This window comes from Malaya genurostris, chromosome 2, assembly GCF_030247185.1.
Source record: "Malaya genurostris strain Urasoe2022 chromosome 2, Malgen_1.1, whole genome shotgun sequence".
Lineage (NCBI taxonomy): Eukaryota > Metazoa > Arthropoda > Insecta > Diptera > Culicidae > Malaya > Malaya genurostris.
In genome coordinates this window covers 279,135,694-279,153,462 of record NC_080571.1, presented here as the reverse complement: position 1 = coordinate 279,153,462, position 17,769 = coordinate 279,135,694, and the positions used below count along the sequence as shown (strand labels likewise).

The 17,769-nt window shown below is 38.1% G+C and overlaps 1 protein-coding gene across 1 annotated transcript; it reads right to left on the bottom strand.

Moving 5' to 3' along the window:
* Positions 1-11,757: 11,757 nt before the first annotated feature.
* LOC131430252 (uncharacterized) lies at positions 11,758-12,817 on the bottom strand. Its single transcript, XM_058595059.1, has one exon. The coding sequence runs from the start codon at positions 12,693-12,695 to the stop codon at positions 12,156-12,158; it is 540 nt and encodes a 179-aa protein (XP_058451042.1). The 5' UTR covers positions 12,696-12,817; the 3' UTR covers positions 11,758-12,155.
* Between the last annotated feature and the right edge of the window lie 4,952 nt (positions 12,818-17,769).

The window sequence follows — 17,769 nt, the reverse complement described above, 5'->3', positions numbered from 1 at the left end:
GAGGTACCAAATGATAACGATAGTTTAGTTGGTTTTGAAAACAAAGATTTTCATGTCATTTATAAAAATGAACAACGTTGGCTTCAAATATCGTACATTGGAAGACGATAATAAATTTAAAACTGCAAAATCAAGTTGGGATGAATGCATCCACAAAATCTTCGGAATATTACCAGATAGAAGACTGATCTATCTCCACGCAAGGCCTTATCAAGAATTTAAGGCACCATACAAAATAACCGTGCTTGTTGGTGATAACGGAATTCCGGCAACAACAGCTACAACGCATATGTTTGTATTCATTTTGGGCGCTTACGACAATTATGCTATCTTTGTGATTCAACTGTATAAATTCCAACACGAGGAAATTACTTACCAAGAAATGGGTAATGATGTCACTTTGGCAAGTAAAGTGGAAGTCAATGATGCTGGCTTACAGACTAAAGAGGTGTTAAATAGAATAACAATACGAAATATCCTCAATCGGGAGGATAAGTTTAGCTACGATTTCGAGCAAGTTCAAATAAACAAAGGTGTACACAAACGACCGGCGACAAAGGTAGCAGTATTAAACATACGGAAAGAAAATAACCAAGAAAATACTCCATCAAAAGATATAGATAAAAATACCATGTTTATTGGAATACATCAAGATAACAGTGAACGTATAAATACAAAACGCAAGGTTATCAATTATCAATCAAATCCAATCAACAAAATGCAAAAAATTAATCCTTGTACATGGTATAGTAATATGTTGTCTGCAAACACCACGAATGTCAAGGTGCAAGCAGATTACACTAAAGACAATGAATCGAGACGTAAGATCAGTTGGAACACAAATGTCATAAAACCGTTAAGTTTAATACAAATAGGAATAATGGCAATATTGTTCCTGGCATGTAGTGTTATGGGTACAACATCACATGGATTAATTGCCTATGACTGTGCGAACATCGACGTTAATATGACTACATATTCTCTAATGGATGTAGCATCTTGTTTGCCTACAACTAGTAACCTTACAACAACTTAACTTCGAATACAAATGCTGCAAAGAGTATCAAAAATTGAAACAAAGGTGTTTCAATGCAAGGTGATTATAAAGAGATCTATTCGACATTGTGGGATGCATTCCCACACTTCTGATTATCAACATGGATTTGCTTACATAGTGAAGGAATTCACTTCTGAAGAATGCAGAAAGGCTCATATCAGTGGTACCGTGACATTAGCCGATAACGTATTAATCCAAGAGCTGCAATTAAACAGTACAACTAGAGGAGAAGAATTGATAATAGGAAGAGTATTTGGAAGCTCTTGTGATGGAGGAATTTACAGAACCAAATTCTATACATGGACAGGAGCTCTAGTTTACTATGAATATGCTATTTCACTTTATGACTATACGGCAACAGTGGATGTTGAGAGTAATCAAATTTTGCTAAAAGGTGGTCTAACTTGTTCTTTTGCTCACGGACGATGCTTGGACGCTGAGGAAGGATATCTAACATGGGATGTTGATATGAATCGACGATGTGAAGACAGCGAATTTGAAGTAATATTCGAAGGATTGGTTAATAAAACAAAAAATAATCAAATTAAATCCATGGGAGAAGTTATAGTATACAGCACAATATCGGAAAAACATTTATTCTCGATTAAAACTAAAGAGAAAACACAGATATGTGGACATATAGGTTTCAAGACTGATCATCCAAGGATGTTGATTATGGAGCTATCAGATATTAGGTCTCCATTCGTTAGAAAACCTACATCGGCAGCTAATAACGATTTGTTCACATACTTCAATTCAAAAATAACCTTCGTGGAAAATTACATTGGCCAAAAGTTGGATGACGTCTACAATTCAGTAATGACCGAAATGTGCAAGTTGGATAAGGCACTTATGGAAACCAAACTAACGTTAGCAAGAATCAATCCAACAGAGTTTGTTTCCAGTATTATTAAGAGATCAGGATACACTGCTGTTGTAGCTGGTGAAGTGCTCCACGTTATTGAATGCAAACCAGTGTATGTGACTCCACGATTAGAATCTCGATGCTTTCAAGAGATTCCAGTTGATTACAACAATAAATCAATGTTTTTTGGCACCAGTTACACGCATACTTCAAAACCGTGGAATTGAAATAGATTGTACACCATTACTACCAGCAAAGTTTATGTTCGGTGGAAAGTGGTACACAGCTGACGGACGATTACGAGAAACAGTACCACCAGAAAAATTAACTTCGGATATCGTTACAACTTGGTCTTATACACCACTACCAAATCTGATGCAAAGTGGTGTTTACGACGCTGATAGTCTTCAAAAAATGCGAAATATGATTTACGAGCAAGGCGATCGCAGAGTAGCAACAAATGTTTTACATAAGGTATTGCTGGGACAACAACCGAATGAACAAGGCTTCAATTTCGGAGCACTAGTTTCCGGAGATATAATCGACAGTGCAATAACAAGATATTGGATGAAAATCATGTCTTGGTCTACTTGGCTTGGAAACATCACTTCAACTGCAATTGGATTATACATGATTGGTCGATTAGTAAAATTCGTCATCGACACAATCGTGCATGGAATAATCATATACGATATATATGGATTCGGATGGCAACTACTGGCATCTTTTTGGGACTCGCTAACTACATTGATATCGCATCGTAATGCAGTACGACAAATGAGGGTCATCTCTGTTGACCCAAAAGATGGAGCATCTACCAACAATACTACAAGAGACATCCAGGAGACAGCAATACTCGTCGAAGAATCAGCTACGCCGGTTACTTCTGGACGTATATATCCGAGACTATAAGTTTGAAATAAGTGATCAGTTTAGAAAATATAGCACTAAAATTTTGAAATTAAATTCTTTAAAACTATTATGTAATAAAATTCTTAGAAAGGTAAATCGAGTAGGTAGATTTACGGAAGGGGTAATGTAACGCATCAGAAGAATTTTCTTACCAGGTAAAGCAGGAAACCTAAATAAATAAAAGATAAAGCACCGATCGAGTAGGCCAGACATTCTGGCACAGATAACGTTTTGAGCGTAGGGAAAGGACCGATCGAATAGGCCAGCCATTCCGGCGCAGATAACGTTTTGAGCATAGGTTATATCAGCAAGAGGTGCAATAAAAGTTGGATTCATTCCTTCTCATTTTATCATACGCGATTTGTAGAATTTGTTATTAGATATGTAAGCTGAAAACTTGTATAAAAACCCAAGAAAATTGAATAAAGTCAAGCATTCCTTGGAAGAGTGTTCTCGTAGTCACTACTTCGAAAATCCCTTCTTGGCAATCTGACGATAGTTCTTCAGTTTTGAAGATTTCTAACGTTCGTTGCAATAATCATATGATTTGCGCACGGAGTTCAGAAATTATTCATCCTCGTTGATCCTCTCGCTCAGATAGTTCTAGAACGTATTTTACCAAGCTTCCGTTCCATACTCACTCCTTAGTGGAGTTTGTACGAAGGCAGCGGGTTTAACCGTTCAAAGAAGTTTCTACCGTGACTTGACAGACTTCCAATTTGCTTCAAGTTAAAAGTGTCCCATCTTAACTCAGTAGGGTCGTTTCCTTCGCACGACCGAGTTCAAGATTGGGTACAAAATTTACAGTCAATGAAAATGACTTTTATTAGCTCTGGTAACGATACATGATGATGCTAACGTGCAAATTATTTTCAGTGTACTGATGTAATTCATTTCTGATTTTCAAAACTAAATAAAATGGAGGTTAAATCCGGGATAAATAAGCGACAATAATAAAATAACACTAAATTGTCACTTCCGGTGAAACCCTCAACGAGTGAACACGTCGTATCGTGTTAGTGCGGTGCAAATTCGAGTATTTCGCGAGAAAGAAAGGATTTTCATCCGTACTTCGGTGACTCCACTTTGTCACATAGCGAGGGTTTCACTTGTAGTCCAGTGAAAAGAAAGTCCATTGGACTATAAACGAAAACTAACTGCCAATATAGCTAAATCGCTGTGCCATCAATCGGCGTCATCTCAAGTGAGGTGACGCCACCAGAAGTGAAGAAGAAGAAGAACACTAAATTGTACTGGATGATCGGAAAGAAAAAGCTTACCATAGTTGGACAAGATTCTGCAGATGAAAAGGTTATCTTGACGCACATACTTTTTTGGACTAAAAAGGCGGGTGAGTAATGTCAGAGACATAACTGGATGTCGTGAATACGAAAAAACTGACACGCTCCCATCACTTTTCCGAATATCAGTTAGTTGATTGATTGTATGAATTGTGCAAGCTTTCCTCTTTTTCACTAATAGAATTTGAAGCGATACACCTACATTAAAGTACAGTTTAGTTACATTAAACAGCTACTATTCTACAACTATATATTCCAAACTTGAAACAATTCCTTTTTAATTTGCTAATATAGGAAGCTAGGTACGACAAATTTGTAGTTTATTTTTATTGAAGCTATGAAGTTCGAAGATATCTGATTCTTCTCGAAATTTCAGTACGAGACAATTGCAATGGCCTGGTCTGAAATGTATCTACGATCTTCGGTATGCAAGAGTGATTCTAATAATAATAATAATAATGATAATAATAATAATAATAATAATAATAATAATAATGATAATAATAATAATAATAATAATAATGATAATACAGATTAATCTGTATATATGGCAACCCTGTTTCGCAAGGCATATTTTCACACGACCCCATACTAGTATAAAGATGTGTTCAACATCATCATTTTCGCTTTCGCATTGCCGTTCGTAATTGAATGTGTTAGTGACGGTACAAATCTGCTTTTCTACCTGTCTTCGGAGCCATCGTTCTGACGGTGTCTCGTACGTACAGAGTAGCTGCTTTAACTTAAATGACGCTATTTCTCATTTTTTTTTGCATAAATATCTGTTTATTAATCTTATTTTTGTGTATTACATCAACATTTTACAGTACAAGTGTTTTGACCCTTTGGCCTTTCATCTTTGTTGTTCATACGATTCGTTATTAATATTAGGTGTTTTAGTTACTCTTGTTTTACATACTAATGTTTAATCATAATATTTATTTTATCAACATGTGACCTGAATATCAGATGTCTGTCAAAGGTGAGTCCTAGATAGATAACTTCATCGGACCATTGAATGACCTCATCACCGAATCGTATTCTGCATTCGTCTGATGGAACAAGTTTTGGAGATCTTGAATGTGGAAACAAGATGACCTGAGTTTTTGCTGCATTGATCACAATTTTCCAGCTGGTAAAATATTCCGTTAAAGCGTCCAGACCTGTCTGTAGTTTATTTTTCAGAGCATTAATGACACGACCTTTATAAAGAATGGCAGTATCATCAGCAAATTGTGACAGAACACCACCACCTGGAAGAGGTGGGATGTCTGATGTGAAAATGTTGTATAGAATGGGACCTAGGATACTTCCCTGTGGTACACCAGCAGGAATAGTAAATCTTTCTGAAAGTGCATTATTCAGAGAAACCTGGAATGCTCTATCTGCAAGATAATTTTTGATAATTTTAATAAGATACATGGGAAAATTATACCGATGCAGTTTGAACACCAGTCCATCGTGCCACACATTATCGAATGCCTTTTCAATATCCAATATTGCCATGGCAGTCGTTTTGGACACTGATTTGTTTTGCTGGATGACGTTGTTAACCCTTTTGAGCTGGTGGATGGTGGATCTTCCTTTCCGGAACCCAAACTGTTCTTCAAGAAATATATCCTGTTCATCTGCAAAAGCAAGAATTCGCCTTTGTATTGACTTTTCAAACAGCTTGGATAGGGCAGAGAGTAAGCTGATGGGCCGATAGCTCTTGGAAAAGGAAGGATCTTTCCCCGGTTTCAAAACTGGGATAACTTTAGCTAACTTCCACATTGAAGGGAAGTAACCAAGCTCCCAGCACCTGTTAAAAAGTTTAGCTAAGAAGACAAATGAGCGAATACTCAAATGTTTCAGCTCAATGTTGAATGTGTTGTCGAAACCGGGGGCCTTCATATTTTTGGATTTTTTCACAAAAGCCATCAGCTCATTCGCAGTGACTCTACTTTCCTCAGGAACCAAGCTGTCTGATTGGTCAACCTCAGCTACGCTATCAGCAACGGTTCTTTCATATGGACTAACAATGTTAAGTCCTAAATTGTGAGAACACACAAACTGCTGGCCTAGCGCATTTGCCTTCTCTACTGGTGTGATTAAAGGTATTCCTTCAGTTGCGTCCTGGGGTGACATCAGAGGAGGAATAGGCTTCGGTTTTTTCTTAAGCACCTTCGTTAAGGACCAGAAGGGCTTTGAATGTGGGAGAATTTCTCGAAGCTTTTGCTGGAAGTTCCTGTTGCGAAGCTCAGATATCCTTTCCTGGATTATCCTAGTTAAGTTGTTATAAGTAGTCTTCCTATCTAGGATGCCAGTTCGTTGATACTGCCTCCGGTAGATATTCCGAAGTCGGATGAGTTTCTTGGTGACACTGTCGATTTGAAGAGAGGAACTCGGCATATGTTGTACTGGAACCGTCCTATCACGAGCGACTGTGATTGAATGCTGGAAGGAAGAAAGGGCTGCATCGATTTCCATCGGGGAATCAAGTGGCAAATCGATATTGATAAGTTGGTCGGCGATATGTTGAAATTGGACCCAATCGGTGCGATAATAGTTCCTCCGAGGTTGAATAGGCACTGTTTCTGGTGAAGATCCCAACGTCAATATTACTGGAAAGTGATCCGAAGAGAGCTCGTAGAAGACAACCGGAGAGCTGTCTATGGCAATGTTGCTGATGAATATATCCAAAATGGAATGAACTCCCGATCTGGAAAGTCGCGTTGGTTGATCCGGTGCGAAGATGTTGTATTGTCCAGCTTCGTAATCTTCGGCAAGTACGAATCCGTTTCGATTCTGTCTTCTGTTTCCCCACAGCTCATGCCGTGCGTTCAGGTCCCCAGCAATGATGAATTTGTTCTGTCGTCGAGTGAGCATAGCCAGATCTCGCTTCAATGATGCACACGTACCATCTCGAAGATTGGTTTGTTTGGGGCAGTACGCTGCAATGATGATGATGGGTCCCATCGTCGTTGTAATCTCAATTCCGATGGCTTCTATGAGTTGCAATTTAAAGGCTGACAGAAGCCTGTGCTGAATGGATCGTTTAATGGCAATGGCAACTCCCCCTCCTCTGGTAGTTGCCCTGTCGAGCCTGTGAATCCTGTAATTGGAAATAAAAATAGAAATTTCAGGTTTAAGATGAGTTTCAGTTAAAATAGCAATATCGGCATTTTTCTCTTGAAGAAAGTCGGACAATTCAGCAGTTTTGCTCCTGAGTGAGCAAGCATTCCAATTTACTATAACCAACTCATTATATTGCATATTCGATGATGAATTTGCCTAAGGCGTTGATTTGATCTAACCGCGTTCTGCAGTTTCGTAGTTTTGTTGTCATTGTTTCAAAAATGACGATCAGTTGTTCAGCAGAAAATAAATCACCAGAGTCATCCTTTGCTTGTGGTTGATTATTGCCCCATCCAGGAGGGGTTTTTGAGGAAGATTCTTTATGTGATCCAGCGGCTGAATCTTTTGGATTGCTGCGAGGAAGTGGCGGCAAATTCGGAATATCCCTCTTCGGTGGGAGCCGTGGGAAATTAACTTCATCCTTCCGTGGAACATTCTTGCGCGTTGATTGTTTGCGGGACGCCTGTTGTCGAATTTTTGTGAACTCAGCACGTTTGGGACACGATTTGCTAGTAGATGGATGGTCGCCATCACAGTTCACACATTTTACAGCGATGTCATCTAGTAGGCAATCGTTGGTATTGTGTGGTTCGGCACATTTCCCGCACCGATTTTTCATGTGGCAATTCCTCGCTCCATGGCCGTAGTTCAAACAGTTCGTGCACTGTGTGACATCCCGATGTACCGGTTTATACTTTTGCCATTCGATGATTATGTGAAATAACGATTTAATCGTTTTCAGTTGACTCATGGTGATGGAGCCCTTCTCCAGGTGAATCAGGTACAGTTGATCTCTAAACTTTTTGTCCGTATTATGTCGCTTCATTTTAAATACCATCAAAGGCTGTAGTCCAGCCTCCGACAGTGCCTGCTTTAGTTCGGCTTCCATCATGTCGGGTAGTCCTCGAAGTACAACCTTCATAGGTTTGTTGGCGGCAATATCGTGTGTGAAGTATTCCGCTTTTGTCTGCTTCAGATAGCATTCCACTCCTTTGTAGTGGTTCAAAGCCGGAACAGTTATTTTGTAGCCTTCAGTACATAAACGGATTGTTGCCTGTAGTCCTTTGCTGATCAGTGTGTTGAAATCCGAGCGTAGAGTTGGTGGGAAGCCTTTCAGGTAGAAAGGCGGCATTTTTTCCTTCTTCTGCAGTTCCTCTTCGACATCTACTGGCAGATCAGCATATTGGTTTTTACTCAGCAAACGGTCGTTTACCTGTACATCACTTGGCTTTAGACGCTTAGCATCCTTTGGATCCTTCTCGGATCTATGGCGGTTTTTACCCATAGCTTGGGTAGGTAGACAACTGCGAATAAAAAATAAAACAAAATCGAAATTAGTCGTAGTAGGTTATTCGTCTATCCACATCGAGTGTTAGATGACGAAATGACGCTATTTCTCACATCACATTTCCTTTTATACGTGCTAGTGGTAGCACGGTAGGACGTCCCCTTTGTTAGAATTCCTTTCCTATACGCAGAACGGGAAACAGTGAAACGATATAAAAGAGAGAGTTAGCAGAGCGGCAGCCAGTAATACTGAATGGGTCGTCGAGCTGTGGAGGAACAATTAAGGGCAAGGCAAAGTCCCGCTCAAACCGTGCTGGTCTGAAGTGCCCAGTTGGCGGCAGAATCCATCGTTTGCCTCGGAAGGGGAACTACGCCGAGCGTGTCAGTGCTGGTGCATCGGTCTATCTGGCGGCAGTGATGGAGTACTTGGTTGCCGAAGTGTTGGAGTTGACCGGTAACGCTGCCCATGACAACGAAAACGAAAATCATCCCTCGCCATCCGTTGAAAACCCCGTCCTTTTCAGGATGACCACATCACTGTGATAAAGAAATATTTAGAATTGCTTTAAGTTTAGCCAGTTCTGATACGCCTGGAAAGTAGAATGCGCAAATCAAGTGGAAACATTTGTTCTAACAATTTTTGTTTTCGGCCGCATACTAAAGTACTCGCGACAAAAATACATATTGATCTGTGGCAACTCTGTTTCGCACGGCATATTTGTAAACTAGTATAAAGATGTGTTCAAAATCATCACTTTCGCTTTCGCATTGCCGTTCGTAATTGAATGTGTTAGTGACGGTGCAAATTATTTTAACTCCCATCTTGATGAATCTTTTGGTAGGAAATATTGAGATCTGAGATGGTTCTCGTGTGTGTCTTGTTTCGGTAATGGGCCTTGCTGGACTTTTTGGCTGCCTTTTTCGGTGGCATTGTGCTGACGGTGTCTCGTGCATTCATATCGGGAAACAATGAGACGACAGGTCCTCGATGTTGCTGTCGTGTGTCTTGTTTCGGGAAGAGTTGCTCAGCAAATGATAGGAAAAGTGAACCATTCAACTTTTATATGGATGCTCTTGTATAGATACAGACATCTCGCGTTCTGATTGGCTGGTGCTGTCATGGGTTAAATCAAACAGGTTTTTCAATAGTGTACTATTGAAAAACTTCAATATTGTTGTAATACACGTTCAAGTTGAATATTTTCGATTCTATTGGTAGTTAGATTATATAAATCCTTCTACAGATCACTGAGCTATGAGCTTTCAAAATACGAGAAAGGCAAACGCGCCATATGAATTATCCTCTTTGATACTCGTTTATACCAAACATTTCAGAAAAGTTTAATTGTGAACTATTTAAGAATATGTCACACAACTGAAAGTTTTATCATAAAATTGTGATCATATTTCCGATGGCATGTAGCAAGAATTATGTTGATTCGTTAGATATAACAGGAGATATTCACGATCAAAAACTTATCACTCTCTCAGAGGGTAAATTTTGAAAAGGCGCCCCATAGTAAAGTAAGTCGTATTCACGACAAAAGACGAACGCAAGCGCACCTCGAACACATGTTAGGCTGGATCCGTTATTATACGCCAGAGAATAAAATGATTACCCGACACTGGTCTTAAGTCGTGCTTTGAAGCGGCACGAATGCCTGGAAGGAAGACTTCATGGATCGGAAAGATCATGATGCGGGTTTTCTGGGATTGCAATAGTATTCTTTTGGAGGACTACTTCAATGCAAGTATAAGCGTGCATTACTAGAGCGATTAAAGATCACTGTGAAATTGCCCTTCATATACGAGCATCGCTACCATGGTTAAAATCAACGGTTTAGGGTTCCAACTTCTAGCCCATCAACCTTGTTCACCGGATTTGGCTTACTTGAAATATTATCTGTTCCCAAACCTCAAGTCATTTCTGAAAAATTGATATGAATTTCGTTTTGGAATTTTAGACCGCTATTTTCGTAAACTTGTATAGCTATCAACTAATATCACAGACTAACAGACATGACAGTATGAGTAAATTCTTATAAAAATTATTTTTCGTGATGCACTAGTTCCACCTATATTGTACTGCGCGAACTATTTACTATCTGTACACCCCTTGTGTTATGTAAAAGTTTTTTTACTAGTTGGTTTCCCCTCGTTTGTGAACACCGATCAGCTGCTCGCAGGGATGCCTGATTTTATCAAAATATTTGAAAATGAATCGTCACAATAAATTATTGGATTACATTGATAATATATTTAACTTTTTCGCGATGTTGGAAGGTAACCATTTATTCGACTCAAAGTTGTTCATCTAGACTATTTTTTATTGTGTTGATAGTTTTCACCCGAAATTAAGTGGCGGCAGACCAGAAGCAAGTGAATATTGTAACAAAACTGGTTCGATTTTGTATTGCGTTGGAGGATGAGAAGTAGGCACAATTATGTATATAGTTTAGGCAATATGTATTAAATCTGTATCCTGCATGAAATTCGCATGGGCGTATACAAATCAATGGATTGTTGTGCTCTACGAGTATGAATGGACATCTAGAAGGTCTTAGACATGTGTGACAGAAATGACATGACAGTAAACGTTAAGAAATGTAATGCCTTCTCTCGAACACAGTCACAAATCGTCTGTAAATACTTAATAATGACAGTAGAAAAGTTTGAAGTGTCGGTAAAAGGCGTACCGAGAATTAGGTACATAAACAATATTCAGTATTTATTTTATTTATATTCCCCTCTTGAAACGAAATCATGGCTTGATTAGTTCCCATTACGACGGAACATTTTTTGTTTGTTATAGAGGCTTTAACCTTGTCATTCGCCTCTTCGAGTCAGAAACACTTTCTATGTGCGGGGTTGGAAATCGAACCCAAGTGGACTGCGTGAAAGGCATCACCCGTCCACAATGGAACATTTTTATTTCTTCGGCTTCGACGAAGCGCCAAGCTCACGCATGTATTCGTATGACGTGGACTAGCTGTCGTTGAAATTCGTTTTCGAAAATTTCGCTTCGTCCCACAGGTGCGCTGAAAGAGAATACAATGACAGAAAACCACCTCAACTGAATACTGTATATGATGCTGACACGAATTCAAGCTGATGTAATCTACGCAATACGTTGCAATTGCATATGATGTTCAGTACGTCTAATTTCTACAATTCTTTCTTTGCTGTGTGTTTCGGTATATCATAAAATAACGCCACAGTCGTCGACAATTTTATTTTATTTTGAAATGATTGCTGCAAAGCAAAGTGTCTTGGCATTACATTCCTTTTGTGGAATTTGGCTTTTCTGTTTCAACAGACTTCGCAGCCGATTCTTTGTGTACAGAATCATTGCATGGCTAGTACTATGGATCCTACTGACAACTGGCATGTAAGACCAGCGTCCTATACATTGAACCGCCAACCCGGAACCAGGAAATAATTGCTGCACAAGTATCAATTTGATACTTACAGGTATCGATACTTTATTGCTTTTTGATACCTTGTATCATACCCAAAATCTCGGTATCCCGATACCCTATGTATCGATACTTTGTCTTCCGAGTACCATCCCTACACAGCAAGTATAATTCACCTATTGAGATACATTTTTTTTGCATTAATTTTTATTTCTTTTATTCATAATTTCCTCCAATAACTTGGCAACCTCCGGATCACGCATTAAAGAATTTTTCTTTTCATTCAGAATCAACGTAAAAATGTCCAGCTTTGGTGCTGATCTGTTGCCACCGCCATTTTTATCGGCTCGTTCCTGTCCATCGTTGGAACAGTTCGCATCCGGATCCAAGTCAACCGAATTGAAGCTACTGTTTGTGGCATCGTTGCTGTTACCACCGGTTGTCGCCCCTGGTGAAAGTAACAGCTCTGCCGTGGTGGAAAGTTTACTACTGCCGGCGTTCACTATTGAAGGTGCAGTTGAGCAGACTACCGTTGATGAGGTGGACGAGTGTTTAGTCTTTAGCTTTTTAGTCTTTGACCCTGTAGGTGCCCCGCGGGTCGATCCAACCGGTGGGCATATTAGGTCCGATGAAATTTGTGTAAACTTTCTCGTCTCTTGTAAGCGTTTTTTTACGTGTAGATTCAACTTTTGTTTTATTCTATTATCACCGCGCGGCATCGATAGATCGTCTGGCTGCATTTTGATGGTGTAGTACGACGATTTTACACGGTATTTACATTTTCTAATCAAATGAGAACAATACTCACAAATCAAAACAACTTTCGGGTGGTGGCGAAATGCGAATTTCGAACAAAAGTGGTCCGTATGCATCCAGTGATGCCTTCCTTGAAAGTAGTCCAAACCAGAGATGCCATTTGTTCAGATTTATCTGAAACGATAGTTCCACGACAAAAGGGCCTAACTGTAAATGACAGTTTCTCTTTGTTTACTTTTTCTTTCACGACTTACCGCACTGATTTTATATTTGACGCCTTACTCTTTGCAAAACTTTCAAGGTAAAACCACAAGCTTTCGATTTCTATTTAAAACTTTCGATAATTTGCAGTAATGGCTCCGTAATAATTAAAGGAGAAAGTTAACAAAGAGAGGCTCTCATTTGCAGTTAGGCCCTTTTGTCATGGGACTTTCGAATTGTCTCCGATTATAGATTAATAATTAGAAATAAAAGCTCGCATATGAGCTGTGTGGAATATTTCGAATGAGTACCCGTTGAACACTAGCAAATGTTCACAGTAAAATAAGAATTGTTACAATCTCAATATGATTATCAATTAATGTGAAAAAAATTTAGACGTAATGAACATCAAATGAATAAATTTTTGCTTTAGAGAAATATTGCAAATAAATCTCACGTTATTACATCGAAACAAGGATTGTGCAAATTTCATCAGCTTGACTGATTACTGTATACGATTCTGATAGGAATTTATGCATCTTTTCCTGTAATATTACAACTTTTCGCATTTTTTTTGTATAATATTACAAGGATTTAACCTCGGGTCAGAAAAACTTCCTAACCCTATGTTCGGGGTTTGGAAGCGAACCCAGGTAAGCTGCGTGAAATGTGATTGTCTTAACCGTCACGCTATGCCCGTCCCCGAAAATATTATTTAAAAGGAACTATTAAAACCTACAAATGTTACACTTGAATTTCATCGGGTAAATAGCAGATTTATTCGAAATGTATTACACCTTATATTCACTTGGCTACACACTTAGGTCATAAATTGCAAGACAAAAACATATAAACTGAAGAAAATACTTAGATTTGAACAAGTTGTTAATATAATTCTCATGTAGAATACACTTTTATATGGAATGCATTATAATTGGGCATTGAAATGTCATATCTCGGTTGATTTTTCATTAGGGCGTATAAGCAAGTGACAGTTTCTCTTTAATCAATCTCTCTTTCGATTATTGTGATGTGATTAAAAAGATTTTCTTTGATATCACTATTCTGTTTGAAAGTCGAAAGTTTCGGGTATCATTTCATGCAAAGATTTGAGTGTTAAACGTGGAAACCGCTTGGTAATTAATAGAAGAGAAAGTAAACAAAAAGAAACTGTCAGTTGCTTATATGCCCTTTTGAAAAATTAACCGAGATATGTTAGTTATTAAGTTAAAGATAACTATATTCATGTTTTCTTTTCAAATTAGATTCGTTTTCGTCGACTGACGAACAACCCCAATCGTGCATGAACCGATTGATTTCGTTTGACTATCCACAATTCCATTACTTGAAAACATAAACACATCTAATGAGCCATACGATGTAAAAATAAAACAATTTTTGGTGGATTTCATAGAAGACTGCATTAGCAAGCACTTACTTGCCGATTGCGTTCACGCGATCATGAACATTTTCAATAATTTGCCAGTAATAACCGATATTCGATAATTCCAGTGTTCTTTTTTTTTTGTTTCGATTATAGAGGTTTTAACCTTAAGGTCATTCGCCTCTTCGGGCCAGAAAATTTTTCTAACGCTATGTGCGCAGTTAGGAATCGAACCCAGGTGGGCTGCGTGAAAAGCATCGACTACCCATCACGCTATACCCGTCCCATAAAAGTGTTCGTTTCATTTACTACGTATTGGGAGGTGGACACGTAGATAGAAAGTAATAGCAAAGAAAATGAACAAAAATTAACTGATTTGATGATAAGGTTCAATGTCATATTGAATGAGTTGCAATTAGATCTCGAAGGTTTTAGCAGCCATTTTGTTAAAAACTTTGTATTTATGTTTGACACGTGATGTTGCCGCAATTGTCAGAGAGTATAAAGCGTGTTACTGAGAAAACATATATACATAAATATAGGCAAAACTCCAAACTGACATGTTATGATGTATGTCACTATGACATAAAGTTACACACTTATGTTGTGTTTAGTTACACACTTATGTTCAAAGCATTTGATATCTACATGTTAAAAACTTAAGATTAAATATGACGTCATTTGGACATGTCATATGATGCCACACTTCATTATTATGCGCTTTTTCTCTGACTCAACTTTATTTTTCGACACATCCATGCAGCGCGAAGTGCGTGTAATTCTGGAACACCTACGCTCGATGGAATACCCAAAAATATCTGTTTATAAGCAGAATTAGCAGCAGTTCATTATAGTTTGAGTGCAATCGTCACATTATCTCCAAACCGTTATTTTCTCTCCACAGATAGTCTGAATGCAATTGAAGCCATTCGGTCAAACGCTGCTTGGAAAATTAATCGTTTTTCTTGAGCAAAATAAAACAGTACCTGAACGACATATTGAATAATAATTATCAAATCACAATAGTTTGGATCCCGGCTCATTGCCCCATTCCAGGCAATGAAAGAGCCGATATTTTAGCCAAACGTGGTGCCATTGAGGGTGAAATTTATGAGAGACCGATTGCCTTCAACGAATTCTATAGCGCTTCTCGCCAAAGAACACTTTCCAGCTGGCAAGCTTCTTGGGATAAAGATGATCAGGGTCGGTGGATGCACCCAATTATTCCTAAAATATCAACAAAGGCATGGTTCATGGGACTGGATGTGAGTAGGGATTCCATTCGTGTGATGTCCAGACTCATGTCCAATCACTACACGTTAAATGCACATCTCCTTAGAATTGGACTTTCCGAGACTAATCATTGTGCTTGTGGCGAAGGTTATCGCGATATTTATCATGTGGTTTGGACATGCGTGGAGTATCGTGATGTCAGATTTCAACTAATAAATTCCTTGCGTACCCAAGGTAGACTATCAAATGTCCCAGTTCGCGAGTTATTTAATTTAATTTATAATAGACCAATAGCGATTAAAACAGTGTTTAGATTAAATAATGAATGCCAACATATTGATATTCGAAATGTATCAGGTTTAAAGTACTATTGTGGATTGTGGACGCCACGACGCAGAAAAACTGATGTATATTAACTATGAAATAAACGTACAAACGCTACAGTTTTGAAGTATAATGAAGCGAATTTGATTTCCTAGTTCGCCTAGTAACATAAAATTCATTTAGTTTTTGGCGAAAATGTCTATGTCGTCCGTAAGCTCATAACTTGATAGGATTTTGTGAAAATCGTACCTCAGTTGTTGAGTCCGGCTCGTTGCAGTACACCTTCCAGGTCGAATGTTGAATAGTAGGCATGAGCGTCCGTCACCTTGTCTTAGTCCCCGGCGAGATACGAAAGAAACGGGATAACTGACCCGAAGCCCTTACGCAGTTTTGCACACCGTCCATTGTTGCATTGATCACTCTAGTCAGTTTCCCAGGAAAGCCGTTCTCGTCCATGATTTTTCATATCCCTTGATAAGCAGCTTGATAACCGCCTATGAGCTTATTCGTTCTGGATGACAGACGACGGAAGCACTTTTTAGGCTAAAACAATGAGAAAACCAAAGCCATCACTACATGTAAAACATACGAAATTGATGAGTATTTTAATTAACTTATACAATGAGTGTTAAAAGTGTGGGATTTATATGGAAATCATGTTACATGGAAATGTACATCAAAACAAGAAGACAGATCGTTGCAACCAGATTTCGAATAAATTTTATATGAATGGCACATTGTATTCCATCAAGGGAAAATATCTCACTTTAAACTTTGAACTAACTTAGGCAAATAAACTCATCTAATTTGAAATAGTCTCACCTAATACGCCCGAATAAAAAAAATTGTAGAAAAACAATACGATTTGCTGTTACAAAACCTGCCACAATTCGGCTTTGACCATTGAAAAATATTTCAATGTATTGTTATACACTATTCAATTAATTGTGAAAATGCTTTTACAATAGAATGTATAGGTTGTTAAGTATCGTAACAATTCATATCATAAAGTTTTCTCATACATATTTTCTTGGAAAACAATAAAATGTACAGTTTGCATATTGTTTGAAACACCACGTGTACAATAAATTCAATTGTAGAATCGTGAAAACAATATATTGAATCGTTGGAAATGAAAAAAATCTTTTCAAGATACAATATAATGCATTGTAACCCATAGATCTAATTGTGAATCAATTGTTTATGCTGTAAAATGTATGGTTTATTTTTTTACGGGCGGTCCTTCTTAAACATTTCTAAATTAAAAACTTTAACAAATCGCTTTGTGTTTGAAATGAAATGAATTTTTAAGGAAGGGCGAATCTTACAAAAAAATCGAGTTTCTCTTGTCTACGAACACACCCTGTCAGCTAGGAGCGAATTCGACATTTCTCTCACCTAGCGAAGTCTTGGAATTACATTCATTTTGTGGAATTTGGCATTACATTCATTTTGTGGAATTTCAACAGACTTTGCAGCCGATTCTTAGTGTACAGAATCATTACATGGCTAGTATTATGGATCCTACTGACACTAAAATTTCTCTCGTCTAATTACCTGCATTTGTCTTAATCGCAAAAACCAGTCAATTAGCCAAGGGCATAACTTCATCATTCACAAAAAATATAGAATTTACTCCGAATCTAAACAGGACGAAACTGTTATTATGTTGATTTGTTCAGGAAAAATTTCCATACCTTTTAAAGATTAACTTCGACTCATCAAATATTGATACGAACACGATACGATACTTTCGAAATAAGGTTTGAAACAAAATTTGAAACATTCATCGATGTTTTTTTCGATTTGCTCTCGATTCTAGTTTCGCCCTCCTTCGAAAAAACAGCTGATTTTATTTTCGGTGTGTGAATTTGTTATGTTTGGCAACACTGAACGTCACTGTCATCATTTTCGAA